The 27,116-nt window shown below is 41.2% G+C and overlaps 1 protein-coding gene across 1 annotated transcript in view; it reads right to left on the reverse strand.

Annotated features, from left to right (window-relative positions):
- The window catches only part of LOC133558118 (neuronal acetylcholine receptor subunit alpha-7-like), a 108,036-nt gene extending 82,632 nt beyond the window's left edge, over positions 1 to 25,404 (reverse strand). The window contains exons 1-2 of the mRNA XM_061909255.1: positions 25,267 to 25,404; positions 1,082 to 1,221 (exon numbers count right to left, since the gene is read on the reverse strand). Coding sequence (XP_061765239.1) covers positions 1,082 to 1,221; positions 25,267 to 25,327 — 201 coding nt within the window. The 5' untranslated portion in view covers positions 25,328 to 25,404. The remainder of the gene's footprint in view (positions 1 to 1,081; positions 1,222 to 25,266) is intronic.
- Between the last annotated feature and the right edge of the window lie 1,712 nt (positions 25,405 to 27,116).

The raw sequence follows: 27,116 nt of genomic DNA on the forward strand, positions 1-27,116 counted from the left end.
TGGCCGATCAGCTGCATCTAATCCATACATCACCAAGTCCAATGCAAAGCGTGGGATGCAGTGGTGTAAAGCACGTCACCACTGGACTCCAGAGCAGTGGAGATGTCTTCTCTGGATAGATGAATCACGTTTTTCCATCTGGCAATCAGATGGACGAGTCTGAGTTTGGACTTTGCCAGGAGAACGCTACATTTCGGACTGCATTGTGCCGAGTGTGAAATTTGGTGGAGGAGGAATTATGATGTGGGGTTGTTTTTCTGGCATTGGGCTTGGCCCCTTAGTTCCAGTGAAATTAACTTAAAATGCTCTAGGATACCAAAACATTTTCAACAAATCCATGCGCTCAACCTTGTGGGAACAGTTTGGAGCGGGCTCCTTCCTCTTCCAACATGACTGTGCACCAGTGCACAAAGCAAGGTCCATAAAGACATTGATAACAGAGTCTGGTGTGGATGGACTTGACTGGCCTGCACAAAGTGCTGACCTGAACCTGATAGAACACCTTTGGGATGAATTAGAACGGAGACTGAGAGCCAGGCCTTCTCCACCAACAACAGTGTGTGACCTCACCAATGCACTTTTGGAAGAATGGTCGAAATTATTCCTATTAACACACACCGCAACCTTGTGGACAGCCTTCCCAGAAGAGTGGAAGCTGTAATAGCTGCACAAGGTGGACCAACATCATATTGAACCTTATGGGTTAGGAATGGGATGGCACTTCAAGTTCATATGTGAGTCAAGGCAGGTGGCCAAATACTTTTGTCACTATAGTGTAGGATGAAACCAATGTCAACTTTTTTGTTATGTATGATGCGTGTATAATTCCCTACTTACGTCTAAAGTCAAGTTTTGGATACATTTTAATCCAAAAAAGTTACAATCACACCAGGAGATAAAGTCAGTCGGGGCGTTGGTGGCAGTTCTTTTGCCTATTTCCTGTAGGAAGAGTGTTTTTGTTTTTGTTGTTTTTTATGATGTAATGTGTTCAACTTTTCCTTTTTTATCTACTTCGAATTTTCTAAAACCATCCATATATTTCTTTTCTTATCACCTAGCACTGACAAAAACACAAACCCACCACATCGATGATCTGGAGCAACGTGAAACCAAGTTCAACCAGGATGGGCGCGGAGTCGTTCTGGACCGGTCTCTCCAGACGATTGTAGTTGACCATCAGGTCCTGGTACAACTTCCTCTGATACACACCTCCCTGGCAGCCTGCAAGAATAAGAGTACACACTATATTTGATGTTTTTACTTTGCAGGGACAGATTGGTGAAAGACATTTTCCACTTTCACTTTCATGTCATCGGTTCGCAGCCGAGTCCGTGGTTCTCGCCCGGAAAAGGGTGGAGTGCCATCTCCAGGTTGGGGAGTAGACCCAGCCCCAAGTGGAGGAGTTCAAGTACCTCGGAGTCTTGTTCACGAGTGAGGGAAGAGTGGATCGTGAGATCAACAGGCGGATCAGTGCGGCGTCTTCAGTAATGCAGACGTATCGATCCGTTGTGGTGAAGAAGGAGCTGAGCCGGAAGATTCCCATCCTCACCTGTGGTCATGGAGCTTATCGACGAAATAGTTGATAAGCTTCTTCTTTTTTTCTATCTTCTTATGTGACTTAGTGTTGTGTTGTTCGTGAACGATTCGTTCGAACGGACGAATCTTTTGAATGAATGTACTGAACCAAATCACTTCATGAACTGATTCGTTCCTTTCTCAGTTCAGTTGAGCTCCGCCGCGACCATGCCGGTATGAGTGGAACTGGCGCGAATCACGTGAATCACGTTCGCGAACGTACTGACGCAGAGAACTGACTGTGTCGCGACGTGAATCACGTGAATCATGTTCGCGAACGTAGTGACGCAGGGAACTGACTGTGTCACAATGTGAATCACGTGATTCACGTTCGCGAACTTACTGACGCAGAGAACTGACTGTGTCGCCACGTGACTCACGTGAATCACGTGAATCATGTTTGCGAACGTAGTGACGCAGGGAACTGACTGTGTCGCGATGTGAATCACATGAATCACGTGAATCACGTTCGCGAACGTACTGACGCACGGAACTGACTGTGTCGCGACGTGAATCACGGGAATCACGTTCGCGAACTTACTGACTGTGTCGCAATATGAATCACGTGATTCACGTTCGCGAACTTACTGACGCAGAGAACTGACTGTGTCGCGACGTGAATCACGTGAATCACGTTCGCGAACGTACTGACTGTGTCTCAATGTGAATCACGTGATTCACGTTCGCGAACTTACTGACGCAGAGAACTGACTGTGTCGCGACGTGACTCACGTGAATCACTTGAATCATGTTTGCGAACGTAGTGACGCAGGGAACTGACTGTGTCGCGATGTGAATCACATGAATCACGTGAATCACGTTCGCGAACGTACTGACGCACGGAACTGACTGTGTCGCGACGTGAATCACGGGAAGCACGTTCGCGAACGTACTGACTGTGTCGCAATATGAATCACGTGATTCACGTTCGCGAACTTACTGACGCAGAGAACTGACTGTGTCGCGACGTGACTCACGTGAATCACGTCAATCACGTTCGCGAACGTACTGACTGTGTCGCAATGTGAATCACGTGATTCACGTTCGCGAAATTACTGACGCAGAGAACTGACTGTGTCGCGACGTGACTCACGTGAATCACGTGAATCATGTTTGCGAACGTACTGACGCAGGGAATTGACTGTGTCGCGACGTGAATCACATGAATCACGTGAATCACATGAATCACGTGAATCACGTTCGCGAACGTACTGACACACGGAACTGACTGTGTCGCGACGTGAATCACGGAAATCACGTTCACGAACGCACTAACACAGAGTATTGACCATTTCGCCGAGGATGACGTCAAATTGAGGATCTTGTTCAGTCACTGTGCGCGTCGTTCATCGGGAGCTGAGGGCTCGTGTCTTTCTCAAACTGACACACACCGAGATCTGCCGCTGGGGAAGCTGTTACTCACTGACTTATGATTCGCCGACCTGCACACAGAACTGCTGCTGCAGAAGTGATTCGGTGAACGAATCTTTTGAACGAATCAATTTAAGGAACTGATTCTAGTTATTCAGTGCAGTCAAAAGAACTGCCGATTCCACCACTAATGTGACATTCGTCCTCCGCTGTTGCCATTATGTAATATAATGTAGTGTAAAGTTCTTACTCATATCTGTCATGAAAGCACTAAAAAAAAATAGCGGTGTCGTGACTTTACATTATTCTCCCAAAGAACTTTAGTTATTAGAGAGTTCCTTTTGGACGGTTTTTCACAAGACACAATCACGGCAGATCAGGAGATGCTACTCCATTATTGACTGAAGTAAAGTCTGAATGTCATTAAGACAGTCAGCTCCATCTTTTGACACTTCATCCACTCCCGTCCTTGCACACTACACCGCTACAACAAAGATGACGGGGAAAAGACGCTGCCGAAGGTGAGCCACGTAAATAAGACCGCCCACAAAACGGTGCATCCTGGAGCAACTGTCAGAGAGCAGCTTGAATATGATCTGTAAAAACATAATTTATGCAATATTTTGACCAAAGAAACACCATTACATGTTATGCAGACCATTTTAAATTTTAGAATTAAAAAAATAATAATACAACTACTTTAATGCGCCCTATAATCCGGTGCGCTTTATACATGAAAAAAAGATCGAATATAGACCATTCATCAGCAGTGCGCCTTATAATCTGGTGCGTCCTACGGTCCAGAAAATGCAGTATATAAAATCCACCGCGGACCACGCCCCCTCTTACATATGCAAATCATATTAAAAATAGCAAAGTGCTTGAGCTCGGCACGGTTTGACCAATCACAAGTCAGTAGGAGGTGCTTCTTTCTTGCGTTTCGAGCAAACTGCAGAGCGATGGTCAGCATGTCATTGCTGTGTCTCCCAGAACTGCACATAGGCGGAATTTAAAAAGATAAATAAATGGTTGTGTCAGCAAGAAAGTGAAGTAAAAGATGACTCAGAAAAAATTTGTGTTGCACCTCGTTTAAAAGGATAGTTACTACAATGATACGTAAAACTTAAGGTGGGTGACTGAGTACCCCAACGTAAAATCATTGTTGTAACTTGTAAGAAAATGTGTTGATACGGTTGGGTGTAATTGTTAATATGTTTCCTTTGGGCACATCAATCAGTCTGAGGAATAAAAGTGCGTAGTTAAAGTATCTACAACCTGTACAAATGTGACAGCTATAGAGTGCCTACAGAGTAACCTCAACGTCAAATTTGATAAATCTCCACCTTGCGTGAAAAAAGGCAAAGTGCAGGTTTATGAGCGTACGCAGGCTTGATACATGAGGCCCCTGCTCTTGATTACTGACCAGGGCACTTATCTGCCTCTGGTGGGATAGGATATGATTAAGAACCAACTGCACTTTATTGATATTGCACTTAAAAAGGACAACACAATTACGTTTTCAGCACAGACCCGTTGAAGAGCAGACATAGTGCCGGCCAAAAGTTTGGACACACCTTCTCATTCAATGCATTTTCATTATTTTCATGACTATTTACATTGTAGATTGTCACTGAAGGCATCACACCTTCAAATAAACACATGTGGAGTTATGTACTAACAAAAAAAGGTGAAATACCTAAAAACGTGTTTTGTATTTTAGTTTCTTCAAAATAGCCACCTTTTGCTCTGATTACAGCTTTGCAAACTCTTGGCATTCTCTCGATGAGCTTGAAGAAGTAGTCACCTGGAATGGTGTTCACTTCCCAGGGGTTATAGTTGTAATGCCTTCAGTGACAATCTACAGTAGTAAATATCCATCCATCCATCCATTTTCTACCGCTTATTCCCTTTCGGGGTCGCGGGGGGCGCTGGCACCTATCTCAGCTACAATCGGGTGGAAGGCGGGGTACACCCTGGACAAGTCGCCACCTCATCGCAGGGCCAACACAGATAGACAGACAACATTCACACTCACATTCACACACTAGGGCCAATTTAGGGTTGCCAATCAACCTATCCCCAGGTGCATGTCTTTGGAAGTGGGAGGAAGCCGGAGTACCCGGAGGGAACCCACGCATTCACGGGGAGAACATGCAAACTCCACACAGAAAGATCCCGAGCCTGGATTTGAACCCAGGACTGCAGGACCTTCGTATTGTGAGGCAGACGCACTAACCCCTCTGCCACCGTGAAGCCCCTCAGTAGTAAATAGTCATGAAAAAAAAGAAAACACATTGAAATGAGAAGGTGTGTCCAAACGTTTGGCCTGTACTGTATGTACATTGTAAGTAGACAGGGTAGACAGAACAGGAATGCTTATGGGTCACCACTAGGGCGGCGCCCATTAGAGCAGTGGTTCTCATCCTTTTTTCCCCCTGTGAACATTTTTTGGATTCAAGTACCCCCTAATCAGATGAATCCATTTTTGGTTGAAAAAAAAGAGATAAAGAAGTAAAATACAGCACTATGTCATCTGTTTCTGATTTATTAAACTGTATAACAGTGCAAAATATGGCTAATTTGTAGTGGTTTTTCTTTAACTATTTGGAAAAAATATATATAAAAATAAGTAAAAACTTGTTTAAAGTGATTCAATTAGATTTCTACACATATAAGTAATCATCAACTTAAAGCACCCTCTTTGGGGATTGTAATAGAGATCCATCTGGATTCATGAACTTATTTCTAAACATTTCTTCAGAGAAAAATAAATCTTAAACAATATTAATAAATATTTATGGATCATGTCCACAAAAAATCTGGCTGTCAGCACTGAATATTGCATTGTTGCATTTATTTCCACAGTTTATGAACTGACATTCATATGGTGAAGTATTATTCAATAAATATATTTATAAAGGATTTTTGAATATTTGCTATTTTTGGAATGTTTTTCAAAAATCTCACGTACTCCTTGGCATATTTTCAAGTACCCCCAGGGGTACGCGTACTCCCATTTGAGAATCACTGCATTAGAGAATGGGAAAAGGTTGAGGATGAATAAAAAAAGTTGAACCCAGACCAGGCTCCTATGGAGTAGGGGCTCAGTTTGGGGCCAGGAAACTTAACTTGATAGCCTCAATAAGCACCTATCTTATCCTTAGTAATTAAAAGCAAATGTATTACTGAATTGATAAATGTGATCCACATATCACACTAATCAGGAGGTTTTATCTGTCAGTGTCTCCTTCTTTGTGATACTGGTTTGTTGTCTATTGTGATTCATGTTTATGGTGTGTCTTTTGGTCTTTCAGTTCATATAACCTGCACGTCCCTTCCTGTTTCTGCATCACGGGGTCATGCCAATTAATGTCATGTGAGTTACTGACAACATACTTACCGTACATAAAAAATAAATTCCTTTATTGCTTCTGGCTCATTCCAGTGCACCATCATGGTTGTTAGTGTTGTGAAAAAAACAGTAGTTTTGGCTTTTGACTTTTGGCATGTTAAAAATGGCTTCTGATGTCTACATTGGGATTTATTATTGCAGAAAAGGTGGTGCATGTTATACTTGTGTGCTACTTGCTCAACAACGTAACAAAACACCACAGGTTTGATAACATAGATGTGCAGTAAACAATTGTCTCCATAGTGATAGCTTATAATACATACAAACCCCGTTTCCATATGAGTTGGGAAATTGTGTTAGATGTAAATATAAACAGAATACAATGATTTGCGATTCCTTTTCAACCCATATTCAATTGAATGCACTAAAAAGACAAGATATTTCATGTTCAAACTCATAAAATGTATTTATTTTGGCGAATAATTAACTTAGAATTTCATGGCTGCAACACGTGCCAAAGTAGTTGGGAAAGGACATGTTCACCACTGTGTTACATCACCTTGTCTTTTAACAACACTCAATAAACATTTGGGAGCTGAAGAAAATAATTGTTGAAGCTTTGAAAGTGGAATTCTTTCCCATTCTTGTTTTATGTAGAGCTTCAGTAGTTCAACAGTCTCCGCTGTCGAATTTTACGCTTCATAATGCGCCACACATTTTCGATGGGAGACAGGTCTGGACAAAGCCACGCTGTTGTAACACTTGTCTTGCTGAAATAAGCAGGGTGATAACTTTGCTTGGATGGCAACATATGTTGGTCCAAAACCTGAAGAGACCTTTCAGCAATAATGGTGCCTTTACAGATGTGTAAGTTACCCATGCATTGGGCACTAATACACCCCCATACCATAACAGATGCTGGCGGCGTTTCAGGATATTGTTGATAAATGGGTTTGGCTTTGCATAATAGAGTTTTAACTTGCACTTACAGATGTAGCGACCAACTGTAGTTACTGACAGTGGTTTTATGAAGTGTTCCTGAGCCCATGTGGTGATATCCTTTACACACTGATGTCAGTTTTTGATGCAGTACCGCCTTTTCATGGAAGCTGCTTTTATACCCAATCATGGCACCCAACTGTTCCCAATTAGCCTGCACACCTGCGGGATCTTCCATATAAGTGTTTGATGACTATTTCTCAACTTTTTCAGTATTTATTGCCACCTTTCCAACTTTTTTGTCACGTGTTGCTGGCATCAAATTCTAAAGTTAATGATTATTTGCAAAAAAAAAAAATGTTTATCAGTTTGAACATCAAATATTTTGTCTTTGTAGGATATTCAACTGAAAATGGGATGAAAATTATTTGCAAATCATTGTATTCCGTTTATATTTACATCTAACACAATTTCCCAACTCATATGGAAACGGGGTTTGTAGAAAATCTTCAATTAAGTATGGGGTCTGTTTGTACTTGCTATCAATTGTACGCACAGTTTTAGTAGATCACCTGCAACGCACCCAATAATACTACACACAATTCTATACTTTGTACGCACTATTTAGTACTTGCTATTTGGATCTTGGCAGATCAGACCCCAAGTCTCCAAAGGATAGAAAGGAATTACTGAAAAAAAAAAAGTATATATATCCATCCATCCAAACCTATTTTATCGCTTATTCCCTTTTGGGGCCGCGGGGGGCGCTGGCGCCTATCTCAGCTACAATCGGGCGGAAGGCGTCGTACACCCTGGACAAGTCGCCACCTCATCGCAGGGCCAACACAGATAGACAGACAACACTCACATTCACACACTAGGGTCAATATAGTGTTGCCAATCAACCTATCCCCAGGTGCATGTCTTTGGAAGTGGGAGGAAGCCGGAGTACCCGGAGGGAACCCACGCAGTCACGGGGAGAACATGCAAACTCCACACAGAAAGATCTGTAGCCTGGGATTGAACACAAGACTGCAGGAGCTTTGTATTGTGAGGCAAACGCACTAATCCCTCTGCCACCGTGAAGCCCATATATATATATATATATCCATCCATCCATTTTCTACCGCTTATTCCCTTTCGGGGTCGCTGGCGCCTTTCTCAGCTACAATCGGGCGGAAGGCAGGGTACACCCTGGACAAGTCGCCACCTCATCGCAGGGCCAACACAGATAGACAGACAACATTCACACTCACATTCACACACTAGGGCCAATTTAGTGTTGCCAATCAACCTATCCCCAGGTGCATGTCTTTGGAAGTGGGAGGAAGCCGGAGTACCCGGAGGAAACCCACGCATTCACGGGGAGAACATGCAAACTCCACACTGAAAGATCCCGAGCATGGATTTGAACCCAGGACTGCAGGAACTTCGTATTGTGAGGCAGACGCACTAACCCCTCCTCCACCGTATATATATATATATATATATATATATATATATATATATATATATATATATATATATATATATAAATGTATATATATATATACATATATATATATATATACATATATGTATATATATATATATATATATATATATATATATATATATATATATATAGAAGTTTTGACAATTTATTTTACGTCACCATGAGGAATTGTAACGTCACCATACACTATCAGACCATGTTGGAAACACATTTTTCCTCCAACAAATCATGAATCAAGTCAACATTCACAAAACATACATTTTTACACTGGATGACCTTCCTGACACAGCACTTTTATTGAAGCTTGGGACTGGCCCTGAAGAGCTCCGTTGGATGAGTGGAGTAATCAACCTTGTCAAGGTCAGAAACATATATCATTATGCTGCATTTATTTCTTGTAACAAATGTTTTCATCTCACAGCATCTAATCTGAGAAAGAATGTAGGTGTTTTTTGTTTTTTTTCTTGGGATCCACCAATGATCTAACATCAACACAGTAGGCGCTTGGACATGAAGGTGCCCACAACAGCATAAATAAAAGGTTGTTTAATATGATAAAAACATTACATTAAGGGCACAAAATATTGTAAAGAAGTTGGACCACCCATACATATGGTAACACCCAAAATGGCATAAGTTGTTCTCTTTAGGGATGATCTGATCAGCATTTTTGGCTTCTGATCCGATTTCTAGTCCCGATCCAATACCTTGACAATAGATTCTAAAACAGCAAATGTTTTCAGCAAGCAATTTAAGTAAGAACAATGAGACAATTTTTTGAAGCTCATCTTATTAAATTTAGAAGTTGCAAGTATCGTTACAAACCAGATGATGTATTACATTTGTGGTAAATAAAATGGATAGTGGAAATAAACTAAATAAAAGTGTTACGGTTCAAACACCTGCCGCCTCTCACTCTGCTGTGCGCGCCTAGGGTCATGCCCACGGGCGTTCTTCTCCTGCAGCAGCAGCGCCTCCGCTCTCACTCTACAATCAACACACCTGACGCTGATGAGATCCCTGTCTTTATAAGCCAGCATATCCTACGTTCCAGTGCCAGAAGGTAGCTACCTGTACCAGTACAGTTAGCCTTACACATCTCTAGCTTTCTTGCCCATGTGCTTCCTCGCTCTGTGTTTCCCCTCCTTTGTGGTCATTGTGTCTTGTCCTGAGTCGTCATCCAGCAGCCCTTCGTCTCCTCCTGGTCTCGAGCTGTGTGTCTGTGACGCTTCGCTCCAGGCCCTGACCACCTGCTTGTCCCCGGACCTCCGAGCCTGCCTTACCCTTTCTGGATTTACGCACCGATTTCAACACCACCCGGTAACACTCCACATATAAATCGCTACACATAGTCACACTATTTACATTTGGGTTAGTCACACACGTCATATGAATATATATTAATAAACACGATGCGAGATAACGACGTTCTCGCCTCCGTGCCGTCTCCTTCTCCCACTTTACCATTAAAAAAAAATGACAACTACTATTGGCTCCAAGTTAAATTATCTGGTTTTTGCCTTCAAAGTTCTCCTGTATCCATAGACATATTTTCTGATTTTGAAAACGATATAAGAAAATGACAAAAAAACGATTTTGTGGTGTTAAAATTATATAGAACTAATTACTGTCAGCTACATACTGATACTACACTTGGTATCGTTATCAACATTTGTATGGATCCACTCACCACTATTTACATTCAACCGCTCTACTTTAGCGGTTAGCATTGCCTCTTGCGTCCTCTTACAAAGCTATGGTAAAGATCACAGGTGGGCTCGTCGGCTCATCAGCCAATCGGTTAAAAATGGCAAATATTGGCCCTCGATACAGATCATCTTTAGTTACTTTATCAAGAAAAAAAAAACCTTTATTGTTCAAGTACTTTCACAATTTTCCAAAACTGTTTGAGAAATGATTTAAGGGCAGGTTGGATACATTTGTGAACAAAAATAAACTAATCCTGCATGGCCAATAGGGATACAAAGATACCCTTTGAATAATTGGAAATAACTGCTGAAACAGTAAGAAGCTCTGCTTTTTCTACTCCTTTTTGGGACATACTGAAATGACAAATTAGAAATTTGTGACGTACCATATTGCAATTTTATGTTCATACCAAAAAAAACAAATGACCAATGTTGTCGTTCACAAACAGCTGAAGTATTTATTACTCTGAAAAAAGGTTTTCATACAACCGGTATTCATCATAATCTCTGAAAAAAATACTGTATGATTTCAGAAGTTGGTTTTAAATTGAATAGCTACTTCACAAATGTGGAGCACCCCAGGGGTCAATCTTGGGAACTGTTAACTTATATAGGAATTACATCTTTATTGCCACATTAGACTCAAAGTTTGCACTATTTGTTGTTGAATGATTGTTTTTTGTTCAGAGGAAACACACAACAGTTAATAGAGCAAATAACCAATAATGTTGTTTGGTTACAGCAGAAAATACATCAAAACACAAATAGATAACATTGACATTGAAATTTCTAGATGACGGAATTATCTGAGTTTCAAGAAATACTTCAATACAAAATGAAGTCTGGAACAAAAATCACAGTTCATTCACTAACATTACTACAAAAATAGGACATCATCTTTATTCCTAAAATCACAAATGATGAATTTCAGTGTCCTGGCACATTTTGAAATAGATCCTAAAAATGCACATAGTAAACTACTCTCTACACAATAATGTACTGTACAACAATGTTTCTATCAGGAGAAAAATACAACCTAGAAAAATACAATTTAAACACTTGTACACACACACCACACTGAAACCTTTTACCACAGGTGTCAAACTCAAGGGCCCGGGGGCCAGTTCTGTCCCGCCACATCATTCTATTTCTTTCGCGAGAGCCTGGAAAAAATGGGTTTCAATAAAATCTAATTATAATTATTTATTTTTTTAGTTGTTTCGATTTTGACACAAAAAAATACATATTTTAAACTTTAATAATATCTGATCATGTCAATTATATCATTATATACTGTATTGCAAAACTATTTTTGGGAGTTTAAAACAAATCGTTAAATATTCGCCTGTTACCTTTATTTATGATTTAAAAGCAAGTTATACACAAAAAAAAATCTAAAAATCGAATGTATATGCATTCCGATTAATCATGATGACTTATTTCCCGCATGCATGAAAATGCGGCCCTCTGAGAGCAGCCGTTACTGCGAGTGGCCCTCAATGAAAATGAGTTTGACACCCCCGCCTTATACCATATCAACTTAGGGATGTCCGATAATATTGGGCTGCCGATATTATCAGCCGATAAATGCTTTAAAATGTAATATCGGAAATTATCGGTATCGGTTTTAAAATGATCGGTATCGGTTTCAAAAAGTAAAATGTATGATTTTTTAAAACGCCGCTGTATACACGGACTTAGGGAGAAGTACAGACATACTTGCCCTCTCGGATTTTCCGGGAGACTCCCGAAAGTCAGCGCCTCTCCCGAAAACCTCCCGGGACAAATTTTCTCCCGAAAATCTCCCGAAATTCAGGCGGAGCTGGAGGCCACGCCCCCTCCAGCTCCATGCGGACCTGACTCAGCAATGTTGTGACCCTCTTAAGCAGGACAATACTGCCATCTACTGTACATAGAATAGAATAGAATAGAATGTACTTTATTGATCCCTGAGGGAAATTCAGCACCACAGTTCACTCACACTAAACAATGATAATAATAAATAACATAATACATATCATATATCATATATATAATTGTGGAGAGGGGCGCGTCGTACGTGTCCCCTGCGGGTGGAACATGTGCGGCAGCCGGTCGTGAAGCAGCAATCAGGTGAGCAGATACCTCAGCTGGGACGAGTTATCTAATCACCTGTTTCCTTTATCAGCAGCGTTGGAAACCATGAGAGGGGCTGGCGAATGGAGTGGGAGCCAGATGGAGAGAGAGAAGACGAAGTACATGTAATATTGAGCTGAAAAGCTGTGAAAAACTGTGACCAGAAAAGTAATATTGTCAAAAGAATAAAAAGTGTGTAAACCACGGAAACAAGGTGTGGTGTGTACGGCACATAAACGGAGGACCAGGACGAGGATCTCCACAATAATATATAATATATGAATAATAGAAATATATTCTACATATATTTTACATATAAGTGCAGTTAAGGAACATATGCATTCGAGAGTCTGTTCTGAAGCCCGCAGTAAAGAGACGTAACTTCATTACGTCGCCTGGTTATTGACTCCAACCCAATATATTACACCGTCGACGAGCAAAATGAAGAAATACGCTTGCCATTTCCAAAACGAATGGAAACAAGAATGTCAGTTTATCCAGGAGAGTTCGAAGGGGATGGAGTATATTGCCTGTAAATTTTGTAGAACAGACTTCTCCATTGAACACGGTGGCCTAACGGATATACTCAGTCATGAACGGTCAGCAAACCACAAAGCGTCCGCAGCGCAGCATCGTTCACAACCCAATATTATGGGCCACCTTGCAAAATGGAGACCCGATGGTGTATCTTATGCTGAGACAAAGATGGCTATGCTGATAGCTGGAAGCAACATCCCGTTCTGCTTTGCGGATGTCTACAACAAATCCGTGACGGATTTGTTCCCGGATTCGGAGATCGCTCGCCAGTACGCAAGTGGCAGAACAAATGTTACTAAGATAGTGAAAGGTAAGTGTTGTTGTTGTTGTTTGTTTTATCTGTAATTTACTGTGTATTTTCTTATTCATTAGGTTTCTGCCAATGTTAATTCCTGTACATATTTATTCTAATAATTGAGGTATTTTTTATCATACACTGTATGTATGCGTTAGTATACGATGTTTCAGTCATTGTTTAGCGCATATTTATTTTTGCTTTATTACTGAATAAGATGCCTACAAACTCTCTAACAAAATAAACAGTATTATAAACCGAAAATAAAGGAACTAACAGTAACTGCTGAGGGGCATAGGAATATATAGTATGATGTATGCTTTGTCCTACTTTTCTCAGATGTTAAATAGCATAAGTGTAAACATAGTTTATTTACTTTGTAAGTTTAAGATTTGCTTCATTGTTAATGTATTAAGCATGTTTAAATTGAACTGATTCATGTTAGATTAGAATCTGCTGAGTCAACTTAAATATTACAATTTTTACAGTGACCATTAGCAAACACCAACACAAGAAATATGTCATCAAGCAGTTTGTCCCATTTTCTTCATAAAAATGTGCAAGACTCTCAACGAAAGATTATAAAACATTTGAAAATTAATAAGAGTATTTCTGACTTAGAATCTGATATTTAGGTCAAAAATGGTGTATATAAAATATTGTGCGTTCTTCTGTCTATTCTAGTCATGGATCATCTATTGTTAAGAGCAAAGACTATCAGAGGACACAGAAGTGAACGCCAAAGTTTTTACTGCAGAAACAAAGCAGCAATAAAAAATGTCATTGTGCCGTCTGAATCACAAACAGGTGGCCTGCAGGCAAAGCAATAAGGCTTTTGTTGGTTACTTGTGACCCTACTGAATATATTGTCAGTGATTAAAGGGCATTTAATTACAACAAAGTGTAACTATAATTCAAGATTTCATGATGAAGCCAAATATCAGGACTGCCAAAAAGACTATTTGCAAAAAATACTAAAATGATGTCTGCAGCAGTTTTTAGACTGCTGCTGACAATAGGAATATGAGAAGCATTGGACTTTTGACCGGTGCACCCAGAACAGCTAATTTTATCCAGTCTTCATTGGCTTCTAGTTAAATTCCGCATTGAGTTTAAATTTTTAGTCCTGACATTCCATGCGTTGCACTGACTTGCTACGCCTCTACTTTTCAGGGCGCAGCTTCCATTCTTCAGGCCAGGGTCTTCTAAAGATCCCTAAAAACTTGTTTTAAAAGCCGTGGAGACCTGGAATTCCAGGCTATAGCTCCCAGACTCTGGAACAATTTGCACCAGTGCCTCCGTCATCTTGACCGTGTTGACACTTTTAAGAAACATTTGAAAACTTCTTTGTTTAGTAAAGCTTTTAGTTCATGGACCTTTTAACTATCAATTTTAATCCACTTTGTATCCTTTTTATGATGTTGCCTCTGTTTTAATTAAATTTGTGATTTTATCTGTGAAAAGCGCTTTATAAATAAAATGTACTTACGTACATACGAAAGCATCAAAAAGTCTACCATAAAGACTGCCCCTATTAGGTCCAAAAAGGGTCAAGTCTTTACAGACGGAGGCAAACAGTTGTAACGGTAAGAAATAGTGTCTTTAAGTCCCGCCAGAAGACCTGAAAAATGGGAAATCTGCACACACTGTCATATATTTTTGTTTGGGGGTTGGCGGATCTTTCTCTAACACTCTTTTACAAGGAAGTTTTAGTGCACTACATGTTTACCGTTCAAAAATAATATTACGCTGTATTGAATGGGGGCAGCACGGTGGAACAGGGGTTAGTGCAGGGGCGGTTTTAGGCATGCTTATATGAGGGGGCAGTCAGAAATGTGAAGGGGGCATCATGTGTACACATCATGCTCCAGCACTTTTTTTTCTGTGCTTATTGTAACAATGTTTTTTTCATTGAAGTGGGTCTTTAGCTGTGTGTCCAACCCCATCCAGTAGTAGTGGATTGCACTTTGTCAGGCCTCTACCTTCAGACCTGTCCAACTTGGGAGTCCCACCTGAAGACTAAGCTTCTGCTGGTATAGCTCTTACGGTCACTGAGGCACGCAAACCCCCTGACCACAATAAGGTGGCAATCCCTCAGGGGGGGAAACATTAACAGCGCTGCCATATTTCCGACAGGGGAAACAGAAGCAGGCGTCTCGCACCACAGAATACTCTACCCATGGTCGTGTGCGGTACCAGGCAGGATTGAATGATCTTAATGTTGTACCAAATGAACGCTTTGGGTAGCCACCCAGTATTAGCTGAGATGGTGCGTTGCCATTTAAGTCACTGGGTAGCTGAGCAGGCTGCTTTGGGGGAGCGCTTCTTGGGGGGACGGAGGGAGCTGGTGCAGGAGAAACAGTGCTTACTGGTGCTAAAGGTGCAGTATTGCTGGCTGCTGTCCCTGATGTACTAGCAGTAGCATCATTGCTACTACTACATGCAGGAGCAGGACTAGACTTTTTAAATGCTCTGAAAAATTGATGCATTACAGAGCATTAACTTTCTCTATGTGAGCTGCTGGAAGCTGTAGCAGAAAATAAGTAAGCTTGAACAACAACAGAAAAAACCTGCTGTGATTACATGAAGAAAAACCACAACAGTGCAGGACTACATCCTGGGGCGGGGCTTTACGTAGGGGTCTGTTAGACACAGGTCACTTGTCTTCAGTTTGTCACATGCAGTGGACGTGGGCACTCATCTGGGCACAAAATTCATTCACTCCAATGTATGTGTGTTGCCCACTTGCTTGTAAATTGATGAAAACTGCTGTGTTTTTGTTTTTAGGTGTCTTGGTCATATCAAATGGAACTTATAATTTGTTCATTACAAAATGTAGATTGAAACATTAAAGGTTGACTATGTAGAATTACAAGAAAAACAACAGAAAAAGAATTCCAGCAGTCGATTCCCAGACCGTTGCTTAGTAAAACGGGCCGTTGCTAGGGACTCCGCTCTGAACAGAGGACAGCAGAGGAGGACTGCTAAGCAGGATATATACCTTATGTTTCATTTTACCGCCATTAACAGCATCATAAATGACTTGTAGCTTGTTAGAGGGACAGTGGAGGCTCTCTGCCTTCCAAACCACTGCTGCTCAGAGCCTCCGCTGTCACTGCTCTCGTCAAGTTGTAAAAAAAAAAAAAAAAAAGAAACTCCGTAGCACCGAAAGTCCGCGACGATAAACGTGTTTATGACAGATAAGACTACACATATACACCCATCCTAACAAGTATATGTTAAATGTAGACAACTTTTCCTTTTCTTTTACTTTCATACTGCAACAGTGATTGGATGTTTACTGAGGGCTGAGGGGTGTGTGCGGGTGTGTGTCTGCTGCGCAGCTTGTGGAATGGTGAATACACGCACAACAGAGGGAGGGATGAGAGGGAAGCCGACACTACTATATCATGTGTGTCCCTTTTTCGGCTGATTTTTCCGCTAGTGCAGATAATTTTGTCAACTTGTAATGTAGTAATTTAGTGAGTTTATTAAAATATGCTTTCTCAAATTTTGATTTAAGGGGGCAAGACATTTATTTAAGGGGGCTCTGCCCCCTCTTGCCCCAGCGTAGAGCCGGCCATGGGTTAGTGTCATGATCCGTGAACCTGATCGTGTTTTGTTTAGTTATGTTCTGTTAGTTTTGGACTCCCTTAGTTCCTGTTTTGTGCACTTTGGGTGTTAGTTTTGGTTTCCATGGGTACTAATTGGTTTCACCTGCCTCGGATTAGTGCTCTGCACGTTTACCTGCTGTTGAGCACTAATCAGAGAGCTATTTATTCACGTTGAGGGACGGCGTGGCAAATTTGGTAGAGTGGCTGTGCCAGCAATCTGAGGGTTACTGGTTCAATCCCCACCTTCTACCATCCTAGTCACGTCCGTTGTGTTCTTGGGCAAGACACTTCACCCTTGCTACGACCTGATGGGTCCTAGTGAGCGCCTTGCATGGCAGCTCCCGCCGTCAGTGTGTGAATGGGCGAATTGGAAATACTGTCAAAGCGCTTTGGGCTCCTTAAAAAGGGGTAGAAAAGCGCTGCACAAGTACAACCCATTTACCATTTACCAGTTGCTCTCCACAGTCGGTGTGGCTTCATTGTTTACGGTATGCAACGTGAATTGATAGCTCTCTGATTAGTGCTCAACAGCAGATTAACATGCAGAGCACTAATCAGAGGCAGGTGAAACCAATTAGTACCTATGGAAACCAAAACAAACACCCAAAGTGCACAAAACAGGAACTAAGGGAGTCCAAAACTAACAGAACATAACTAAACAAAACATGATCCGGTTCACTGATCATGACAATTAGTGCATGTGCCTCACGATACGAATGTCCTGAGTAGTCGGGATCTTTCTGTGTGGAGTTGCATGTTCTCCCCGTGACTAAGTGTCCTCCCATTACCAAAAACATGCACCTGGGGATAGGTTGATTGGCAACACCAAATTGGCCCTTTTGTGTGAATGTGAGTGTGAATGTTGTCTGTCTATCTGTGTTGGCCCTGCGATGAGGTGGCGACTTGTCTCCAGGGTGTACCCCGCCTTCCGCCCGAATGCAGCTGACTAGGCTCCAGCACCCCCCACGACCCCAAAAGGGATAAGCGGTAGAAAATACATGGATGTATTGAATGGATATGAGTCAAGCACTCACACCAGGTGGAAAACGATTGCTCCACCTGGTTGAACGGGGACTGAACTGACTGCCGACATGGAGCGGATGTCTTTAAGACCATCTCCAAGCAAAGTACTCTCAAACTGATATAGAGATGGAGCGGGGGTACGAGGGTATTATTGTAGCAAAATTATTTGGAAACATGTATCTGAATCTGTGCGTGTGTCATCCAATTGCAGCCGACTAGTTTATTGTTCTCAGCCAAAGCCAACACGAGTGTGAGTGGCTGCAAATGTGCCCACTAGTGGTGAGTATAAGGAAAGGCAAGGGGGAGTTACAGACAAATCATTCAAAGCGTTCAAATCGCTGTACAGACTCATACACGGCAGAAATGTCGCACACACACACACACACACACACACACACACACACGGATCGAAATACGCTTAGATATTTTTTTTCCACACATACAAATCATATTACGGACAAACAACTTAAAACACACACACGCCGATCTGATTACACACACACACACACACACACTGATAAGAGTTTTTTCACACACATACGAATCATTATACAGACACACACAGATTTTTTGGGAATTACAACGCACAGATTGAGATACATGTTAGCAACAAATTTTGCAACAATAATACTTCCATACAGAGGCCCCCTACATATATCTTGTACATGCAGCTGGGATAGGCCCACTCCCCACAACACAAATAGATGGATGGATGGTCAGCATCCAAGTGGTTGTGGTCTGGTGAGCGCTTGGTGATAGTTTTTCCTCACCTGGCTCCTCTGTATTCATCATGGGTGTGCGAGTGTCTGGGGATGGGTTGAGGCATTGTTTTGAAGTCCGTAGAGAACTTTGTGTTGCATTTGTTTTATTTATGAAAATTGTTTTATAAATACAATTTGCTTTGATTTAACTTGGTCCTTGTGAAGCTCTGGTTTCTGAGGTTGAGTGTAGGCTCTCTTTTGCTTGTGTTCTTTGGGTCGAGTTACAGAAGGATCCATTTTTCCAATACAAATTCTAAAACAAACTAGCTGTGCCAGTCACAAGGCTCTCTCAGGTTTCCTGTGATTGGCTCAGCAGCTATAAGGGCGGATACTCCTTGTTGGAGGGACAGGTGTCTAAGCCTTGTCCGGTTTGAAAGAGTGTGTTGCTGAATGTGTATATTGACTGAAAGATGCCTTTTTACTCCATTTATATGTTCTCTACAGTGTGGTCATCAATACTCATGTACATTTAAATACAATTACATTTGGGGAGAAATTGACCCACCTTGGAGCCCTAGGGTTCACAGACCCCATATTGAAGACTTCTCAATAGACTGTGACTATTTTGCTGTAGTCTACAGCACATAATGGCTGTATTGTTAAGAGGGAACATTATCGCCAGACCTATGTAGGCGTCAATATATACCTTGATGTTGCAAAAAAAAGACCATATGTTTTTTTAACCCATTTCCAAACTCTAAAATGGTGAATTTGGCGATTTAAACGCCGTTCAATTGTTCGCTGTCGGAGTGATGACCTTTCGCCCGTGACGTTACAATGGGAAGCAATCTGCCATTTTCTCAAATACATTACACACACAAGTCAAATCAGCTCTGTTATTTTCCGTTTTTCCGACTGTTTTCCGTCTCTTGGAGACATCATGCCTCGTCGGTATGTTGTCGGAGGGTGTAACAACACGATCAGGGACGGATTCAAGTTGACTTACGTGGAGTGTGCATCGATTAGCACGTCATGCTAATCGATGCTAACATGTTATTTAGGCTAGCCGTATGTACATATTGCATCATCATGCCTCATTTTTAGCTTTATTTGCCTACAGCCTTTCCCTCCACCCACATTTAATGTCAAACAAACACATACCAATCGAGAGATTCAAGTTGCACCAGTGTCAAAAGATACGAAAGTCCCTCGTTTCTTTTGCACATTTTACCGACGATAGCGATGCTACGACAGAGATGTGTGAATATCCTGCGACACTCAAAGCAGATGCATTTCCAACGATAAAGTCAACAAAATCACAAAGGTGAGTTTTGTTGATGTTATTGACTTATGTGCTAATCAGACATATTTGGTCACAGCATGTGGGCCAGCTAATCGAAGCTAACATGCTATTTAGGCTAGCTGTATGTACATTTGTAGCTATATTTGCATCCAGCCTTTCCCTCCACCTACACTTAATGCCACACAAACACTTACCAATCGATGGATTTAAGTTGCTCCAGTGGTCAAAAGATGCAATCATTGGTTAGAAGGCGATCGCCAAATAGCTTCAATAGCTATTCGCTCAATAGCTTCAGTTTCTTCTTCAATTTTGTTTTCACTATCTACCTCCACACTCCAACCATCCGTTTCAATACATGCGTTATCTGTTGAATGGCTTAAGCCGCTGAAATCCGAGTCTGAATCCGAGCTAATGTCGCTATATCTTGTTGTTCTATCCGCCATGTTTGTTTGTATTGGCATCACTATGTGACGTCACAGGAAAATGGACGGGTGGATTTACAGATAGCGAAAATCAGGCACTTTAAAGCCTTTTTTCGGGATATTCCATGATGGGTAAAATTTTGAAAAAAACTTCTAAAAATATAATAAGCCACTGGGAGAACTGATTTTTATTGGTTTCAACCCTTCTGAAATTGTGATAATGTTCCCCTTTAATACGTTAATTCTCATTAAAATATAAAAAAGAGCTTGGAGAGCAAATGGACCCTGGACGACACCTTGGACGCCACTGCAGGAAGTAAATGTTGCAAATGCTGACATGGCTCCAATACTTTTCAAAATAATGTAGACTTAGCGTACTCTTTTTTTCTTTTATTCCATCCATTTTGACCATTGGATGAATTGGCAAAGTCCTAAAGCAGGGTTCAAGGCAGCATATGGTACCAAATCAGACAGCTTGTTCCCTGCAGCAACATTGGCCTCACAATGACAATATACTGAACTTATTTTAGCGTAACTAATGCAAAGTATAAAAACAACAAAATAAGTGCGCAAAGACACTTTAACAGAAGTCTAGCTGGAACTGAGGTACAGTGTTCAGCTACGTGGTTTACTTACCAGTGTATCAGCGCAAGACGGATTTTAAAAAGTACTATTGAGTACATGAATGAGGAAACTGAGTAGTGTACTCACTGAGTAATTTCACTTTAAAATAAACTGACTGCGATGTAATGGGCATTTAAGTAAAACATATATATAAAAAAAAAAAAAAATTCTTGTATGACATTTTGGGCCTGGTCTACTCAAGTTTTGCGCTCATTAAAACATGTGCAAACTTGATAGCACACGCAAAGCTGATTTACTAAGCTTGTGCACAGAGGATTGCGTCTCTTACTTGAGCAGACTGAGGAGTGCAATCCATTCAGCATGTCTGTCCTGATGAATATGCATAATATATGCTGACCTTCAGAATGCCCACAATACTAAGAGGTAAAAACACAAACAATCTTTTAGCACACGCAGTATGGTTCATCGAGACTCTGTTCTGTGACCACTTTTTTGCATCTTTATTTAACAAGTCTGAAATGAGCCCGCAAACTGGCAGTCGCACAGAAATGGCTGTGAGAAAGGAGGCGATCTCCGTCCTATGTTTGCTTCTCAACATGTACGTATTGACTGTCTACAATAAAAATATTAGACATATTGTCTATTCAGTCTATATCATTTTATAAGGCCGGTGATAAGACAAAACCAGAGACCCGGTCGATAACTATTGTACCACTCGTATCAAAAATAGCAGAAAAGTGGTTTGCTACACAGATAATTGTACACCTAAGCCAGGGGTCGGCAACCCAAAATGTTGTAAGAGCCATATGGGACCAAAAATACAAATACAAAATCTGTCTGGAGCAGCAAAAAAATGCAAAACCTTATATAAGTGTTAAAAGGAAGGCAACACATGATGTAAGTGTCTATATTAGATTACTATCAAAATGACTGCGTGTCGCAGGCTGATGCAAATCCATCCATCCATCCATTTTTTACCGCTTATCCTTTTCAGGGTCGCGGGGGGGTGCTGGAGCCTATCTCAGCTACAATCGGGCGGAGGGCTGTGTACACCCTGAACAAGTCGCCACCTCATCACAGGGCCAACAGAGATAGACAGACAACATTCACACTCACATTCACACACTAGGGCCAATTTAGTGTTGCCAATCAACCTATCCCCAGGTGCATGTCTTTGGAGGTGGGAGGAAGCCGGAGTACCCGGAGGGAACCCACACAGTCACGGGGAGAACATGCAAACTCCACAAAGAGAGATCCCGAGCTCAGGATCGAACCCAGGACCTTCGTATTGTGAGGCAAACGCGCAAACCCCTAACCCACTGTGCAGCCACCAGATGCAAATCTTCCTTGACAGAAATTTTTAAATGTAATATTTATTCTGCACATTTTTACGACATTGGAAAACATTACTAAAACAGAGGCTTTTCAGGGGGTGTGATAACTCCTGGAAATTACTGGCTTAGAATGGCCAAAGGTAAAGATGTGTGTGTTCAAGCTGAAGGAAACGGAAACTACAAATAAAATGACCACAAATATACCTAAAATACGAGGCGTAATGATGCATTATGTACATACAGCTAGCATAAATAGCAAGTTAGTATCGATTATCTTGCAGTACACACAAGTCCATAACATCAACAAAATTCACCTTTGTGGATTCATGCCCAGCCTAAAACGTTTGATGGACAAATAGAGACAAAGTTGTGGCATAAAACACGTCTTTCTGTGGCAGCGTCAAGGAAAGCTGTACATGTAAAAAAACTACAGCGCGTTCAAGGACTTCCGAAAATTAGGACAAAATGGTGCGCGCCAAATACTCAGTGAAGCATGCTTAATGTAAACAGTGGGATTTCTAACAATCAGGAAGGTTTGTGTCATTGGACAGAAACCATATTAAAACAATAAATACATATTTTTCGTCATCTTTTTCCATTTTCATACATTTTTGAAAAAGCTTCAGGGAGCCACTAGGGCGACTTAAGATGTGGATATAACATTCTTCTTCCAATGCAAGTTGGTGTCCGTGAACAATACTCTCCAGAAACAGCTGTGGAGCAAAATTTACCCAAAATGTACAACAAGACATATCAAATAAATATTTTGTATAACACAGGAAGTGTTTAAATGTAGATTAAAATGCTCATAGGTTCCCTTTAAACAGGATTAACCACAGTGAAATACTTGCTTTCATAATTTAAATTCATTTTAATCAAAATGTACAAGTGTGATCTGATTTAAACGCTTGACAACACTATTTTTTATTATTATTGTATATATTTTTTTAAATTATGTTTACTTTAGTTACTTTCTTTAAAAAAATAAAATAAAGTTTCATGATTTATTGTCAGAATATTGGATCGGGACTTGCAATCAAATTGGCCTTGAGGCCAAAAATGTTGATCAGGACTTCTCTAATTGTCTAACTGAAATTCATTGATTTGGTTGTTTCAAAATAATTATCACTCACAATCTCATAAGATTGACTATTTAGTCTACAATGAGGGTGACATGCACGTCAAGGTCACGCATATTAATATTAAAGGCCTACTTGAAACCCACTACTAGCCACCACGCAGTCTGATAGTTTATATATCAATGATGAAATATTAACATTGCAACACATGCCAATACGGCCTTTTTAGTTTACTAAATTGCAATTTTAAATTTCCCTGGAGTTTCGTCTTGAAAACGTCGTATAATGTTGATGGGTACGCAGGACTTCACGGGTTTCTAGGAAGTATGTGCGCTGCGCACACACACAGCTAAAGGTCGTCTGCTTTAACGGCATAATTACACAGTATTTTGGAGATTTGTGTTGCTGAATCTTTTGCAATTTGTTCAATTATAATTGGAGAAGTCAAAGTAGAAAGATGTAGGTGGGAAGCTTTAGCCTTTAGCCACACAAACACACAGTGATTCCTTGTTTAAAATTCCTGGAGGTGAAACTTTACTATGGATCAGAGCGCGGTCAAGCGAACATGGATCCCTACTACATACATGTCAACCCGCAGGTTTCGGTGAGAAAATTGTGGTTAAAAAGTCGCTTCTTACCGAAGAAAAGCTGAACTTGTGCCGTCCATAGCTGCCGTCGACTCCCCTGAGACATTGGCGTCAACACACCCGTGGACACACCCTTCCGACTATCAGGTCCTATAAAACTCACTAAAACACTAGCAACACAATAGAAAGATAAGGGATTTCCCAGAATTAACCTAGTAAATGTGTCTAAAAACATCGGAATCCGTCCCAATGCAATCACGGTTTTTTTTTTTACTTTTTATTTATTTTTTTCTAGTCCGTGGCTATCAATATCCTCAAAAAGGAATCTTTCATCCTCGCTCAAATTAATGGGGAAATTGTCGTTTTCTCGGTCCGAATAGCACTTTTTGTTGGAGGCTCCCATTCTAAACAATGTGAATATGTGAGGAGCCCCCACACTTATGACGTCATCGTCTGCGACTTCCGGTAGAGGCAGGGCTTTTCTCTTAACACCGAAAGTTGCGAACTTTATCGTGGAAGTTCTCTACTAAATCCTTTCAGCAAAAATATGGCAATATCACGAAATGATCAAGTATGACACATAGAATGGACCTGCTCTCCCCGTTTGAATAAGAAAATCTCATTTCAGTTGGCCTTTGAATATGTGTGATTAAGTTCATGCAAATGTCTGGACAAAAGCCATGCTGGCACACACAGAACATACAAAGTCACGTGTAAAGATGTTGCAATGCAGATTGGCAAAAACAACACCCGACGAATATATTTTTAGGATGTATTTATCAATGAATAGGTTTGTAGAAAAAATCAGTGACTTGTGATAACAACCTGTTGTCACAGTCATGAAACGTGTCCAGCCTGTCAATAAACAAAAAACTAATAAATCCTATGCGTCATTACAGGTGAAGCATAGAGCAATCATGAGATGTCAGATAGATTGAAACATTAAAAAGATTGACCTTCCTCTCCTCCACTAATGGATCATTTCATTCACGCGACAGATTACTATGAAGGGATGAAGCCGCCCTTTGGGCTTCGTGCATCACCGCTGGTGTGTCCTCCTTTTCCTGAGCCAGATGTTGGAATGAAGACAAAAACCCCGACCCCCGATGTCAACCACACGCAAAACCTCTCTGTCAATATGGAACATGCCAGGTGATCAGGAACAGAAAATATTCACACATTAAGTCAAAGTACTGCACGATCCAACAAAAGGGCTTTAAAAGGACCAACCTTGACAGCACAAAGTCGCCCAGAGATAAAATCCTGTAAATAAAAGTCCACTGGAATCCATCACAGCGTTTGGACGTCTTTTAGTCTGCAGGAGGTGTCAAACTTGGAGAGCTTTATCACACCGCTCTTTCGCTCTCCTCTCTCTGGCTCACACACACATGCACACACACAAACACAAACACACACACACACACACACACACACACACACACACACACACGCACACACACGCTGGAATTGTGCCTCATTTTGAAAATAAGGTTTATTTCCTGCAAGGTAGAGGGAAAAATAAGGAGCATATTTCTATTGCTGGCGGAAAGATCCGACTGCATTACTATGGTGTAATTTTTTTGCCATGCCTTTATTGTGAAAGCCTGATTTTAGATTAGATCAGATTAGAATCAGAATCAGAAATACTCTAATAATGAGTGAGAAAAAAAAAATTCTGTCTAAACCTGAGCCCCTAAAGAGGGGGTCCAGACTGAGGCCAAAGAAGAAAAAAAACTCATTGCCATAGCACGCATAAACGTGTATATAAGAGGGAAACATCAAAGAACAACAAGGACATTAAACAGTCACAAAAGTAAAACAAAAAAAAAAAACATATACACTGTGGTGACCTCTGCGGTGTCCCACGCCATCGTCTACTGGGGTGGGGTGAGCATAGCCAGGGACAGGAGCAGACCCAACAAAGCAACCAAGAGAGTCGACTCTACCCTCAGTCGCCCACCAACTCTCGGCCAGTGTCCAGTCTGCATGGATGAGCGAGGATGCGTCAAAGGCATCCATCCATCCATTTTCTACCGCTTATTCCCTTTCGGAGTCGCGGGGGGCGCTGGCGCCTATCTCAGCCCTAGTGTGTGAATGTGAGTGTGAATGTTGTCTGTCTATCTGTGTTGGCCCTGCGATGAGGTGGCGACTTGTCCAGGGTGTACCCCGCCTTCCGCCCGATTGTAGCTGAGATTGGCGTCAAAGGCAGACCTGGGCAAAATAAGACCCGTGGGCCGCATGGGACCAAATGAGCTTTTCAATCTGGCCCGCCGGACATTTCCAAATAGTTGTTTTGGATGATTAAAGATGGAAAGTGTAGCTGCCATTATGTTGTGCGGTGATGTTTTCTAATGACCGTAAGTCCAAGTCTTTCAATGCTTGGAATCTGCATGACATACTGGTTACTATGCTCATTTAATTAGTTACTATAGTCCTCTAATTAGTTACTATGGTCATCTAATTAGTTAATATAGTCCTCTAATTAGTTACTATGGTCATCTAATTAGTTACTACAGTCCTCTAATTAGTTACTATGGTCATCTAATTAGTTACATTGGTCACTATGAGATATCTCAGATTATAAGTGGGTTTTTTTTTTTACCCTTCGCGTTCTAGGTGGTCACCTGGCTTGTATTATTAAGTTAAAGGTAAAGTAACAATGATTGTCACATACACACTAGGTATTGACATATAGTCTTTGCCCTGCTTTGATTGATTGATTGAAACTTGTATTAGTAGATTGCACAGTACAGTACATATTCCGTACAATTGACCACTAAATGGTAACACCCGAATAAGTTTTTCAACTTGTTTAAGTCAGGTCCACGTTAATCAATTCATGGTAAGAAGTGTAAGGTGGCAGCCAATAATCTTTCCTGCCATCTTTGTTACTCTCTGGAGACACTTCCTATCATCAGCAGAGGACGCATTCCCTTGCTACCCTGTAGAATAAAACAAAGATCCCCCATACCATGTAGGTGCTGAGAATTGTCAGAAGGTGGAGTCTCTGTCTACTTCTCTTGCTGAGGTGTCCAGGCGGTGTGTCGCTCGTCGCACTCCAAACCAGCGGCGCCTACTCT

This window comes from Nerophis ophidion, linkage group LG01, assembly GCF_033978795.1.
Source record: "Nerophis ophidion isolate RoL-2023_Sa linkage group LG01, RoL_Noph_v1.0, whole genome shotgun sequence".
NCBI lineage: Eukaryota > Metazoa > Chordata > Actinopteri > Syngnathiformes > Syngnathidae > Nerophis > Nerophis ophidion.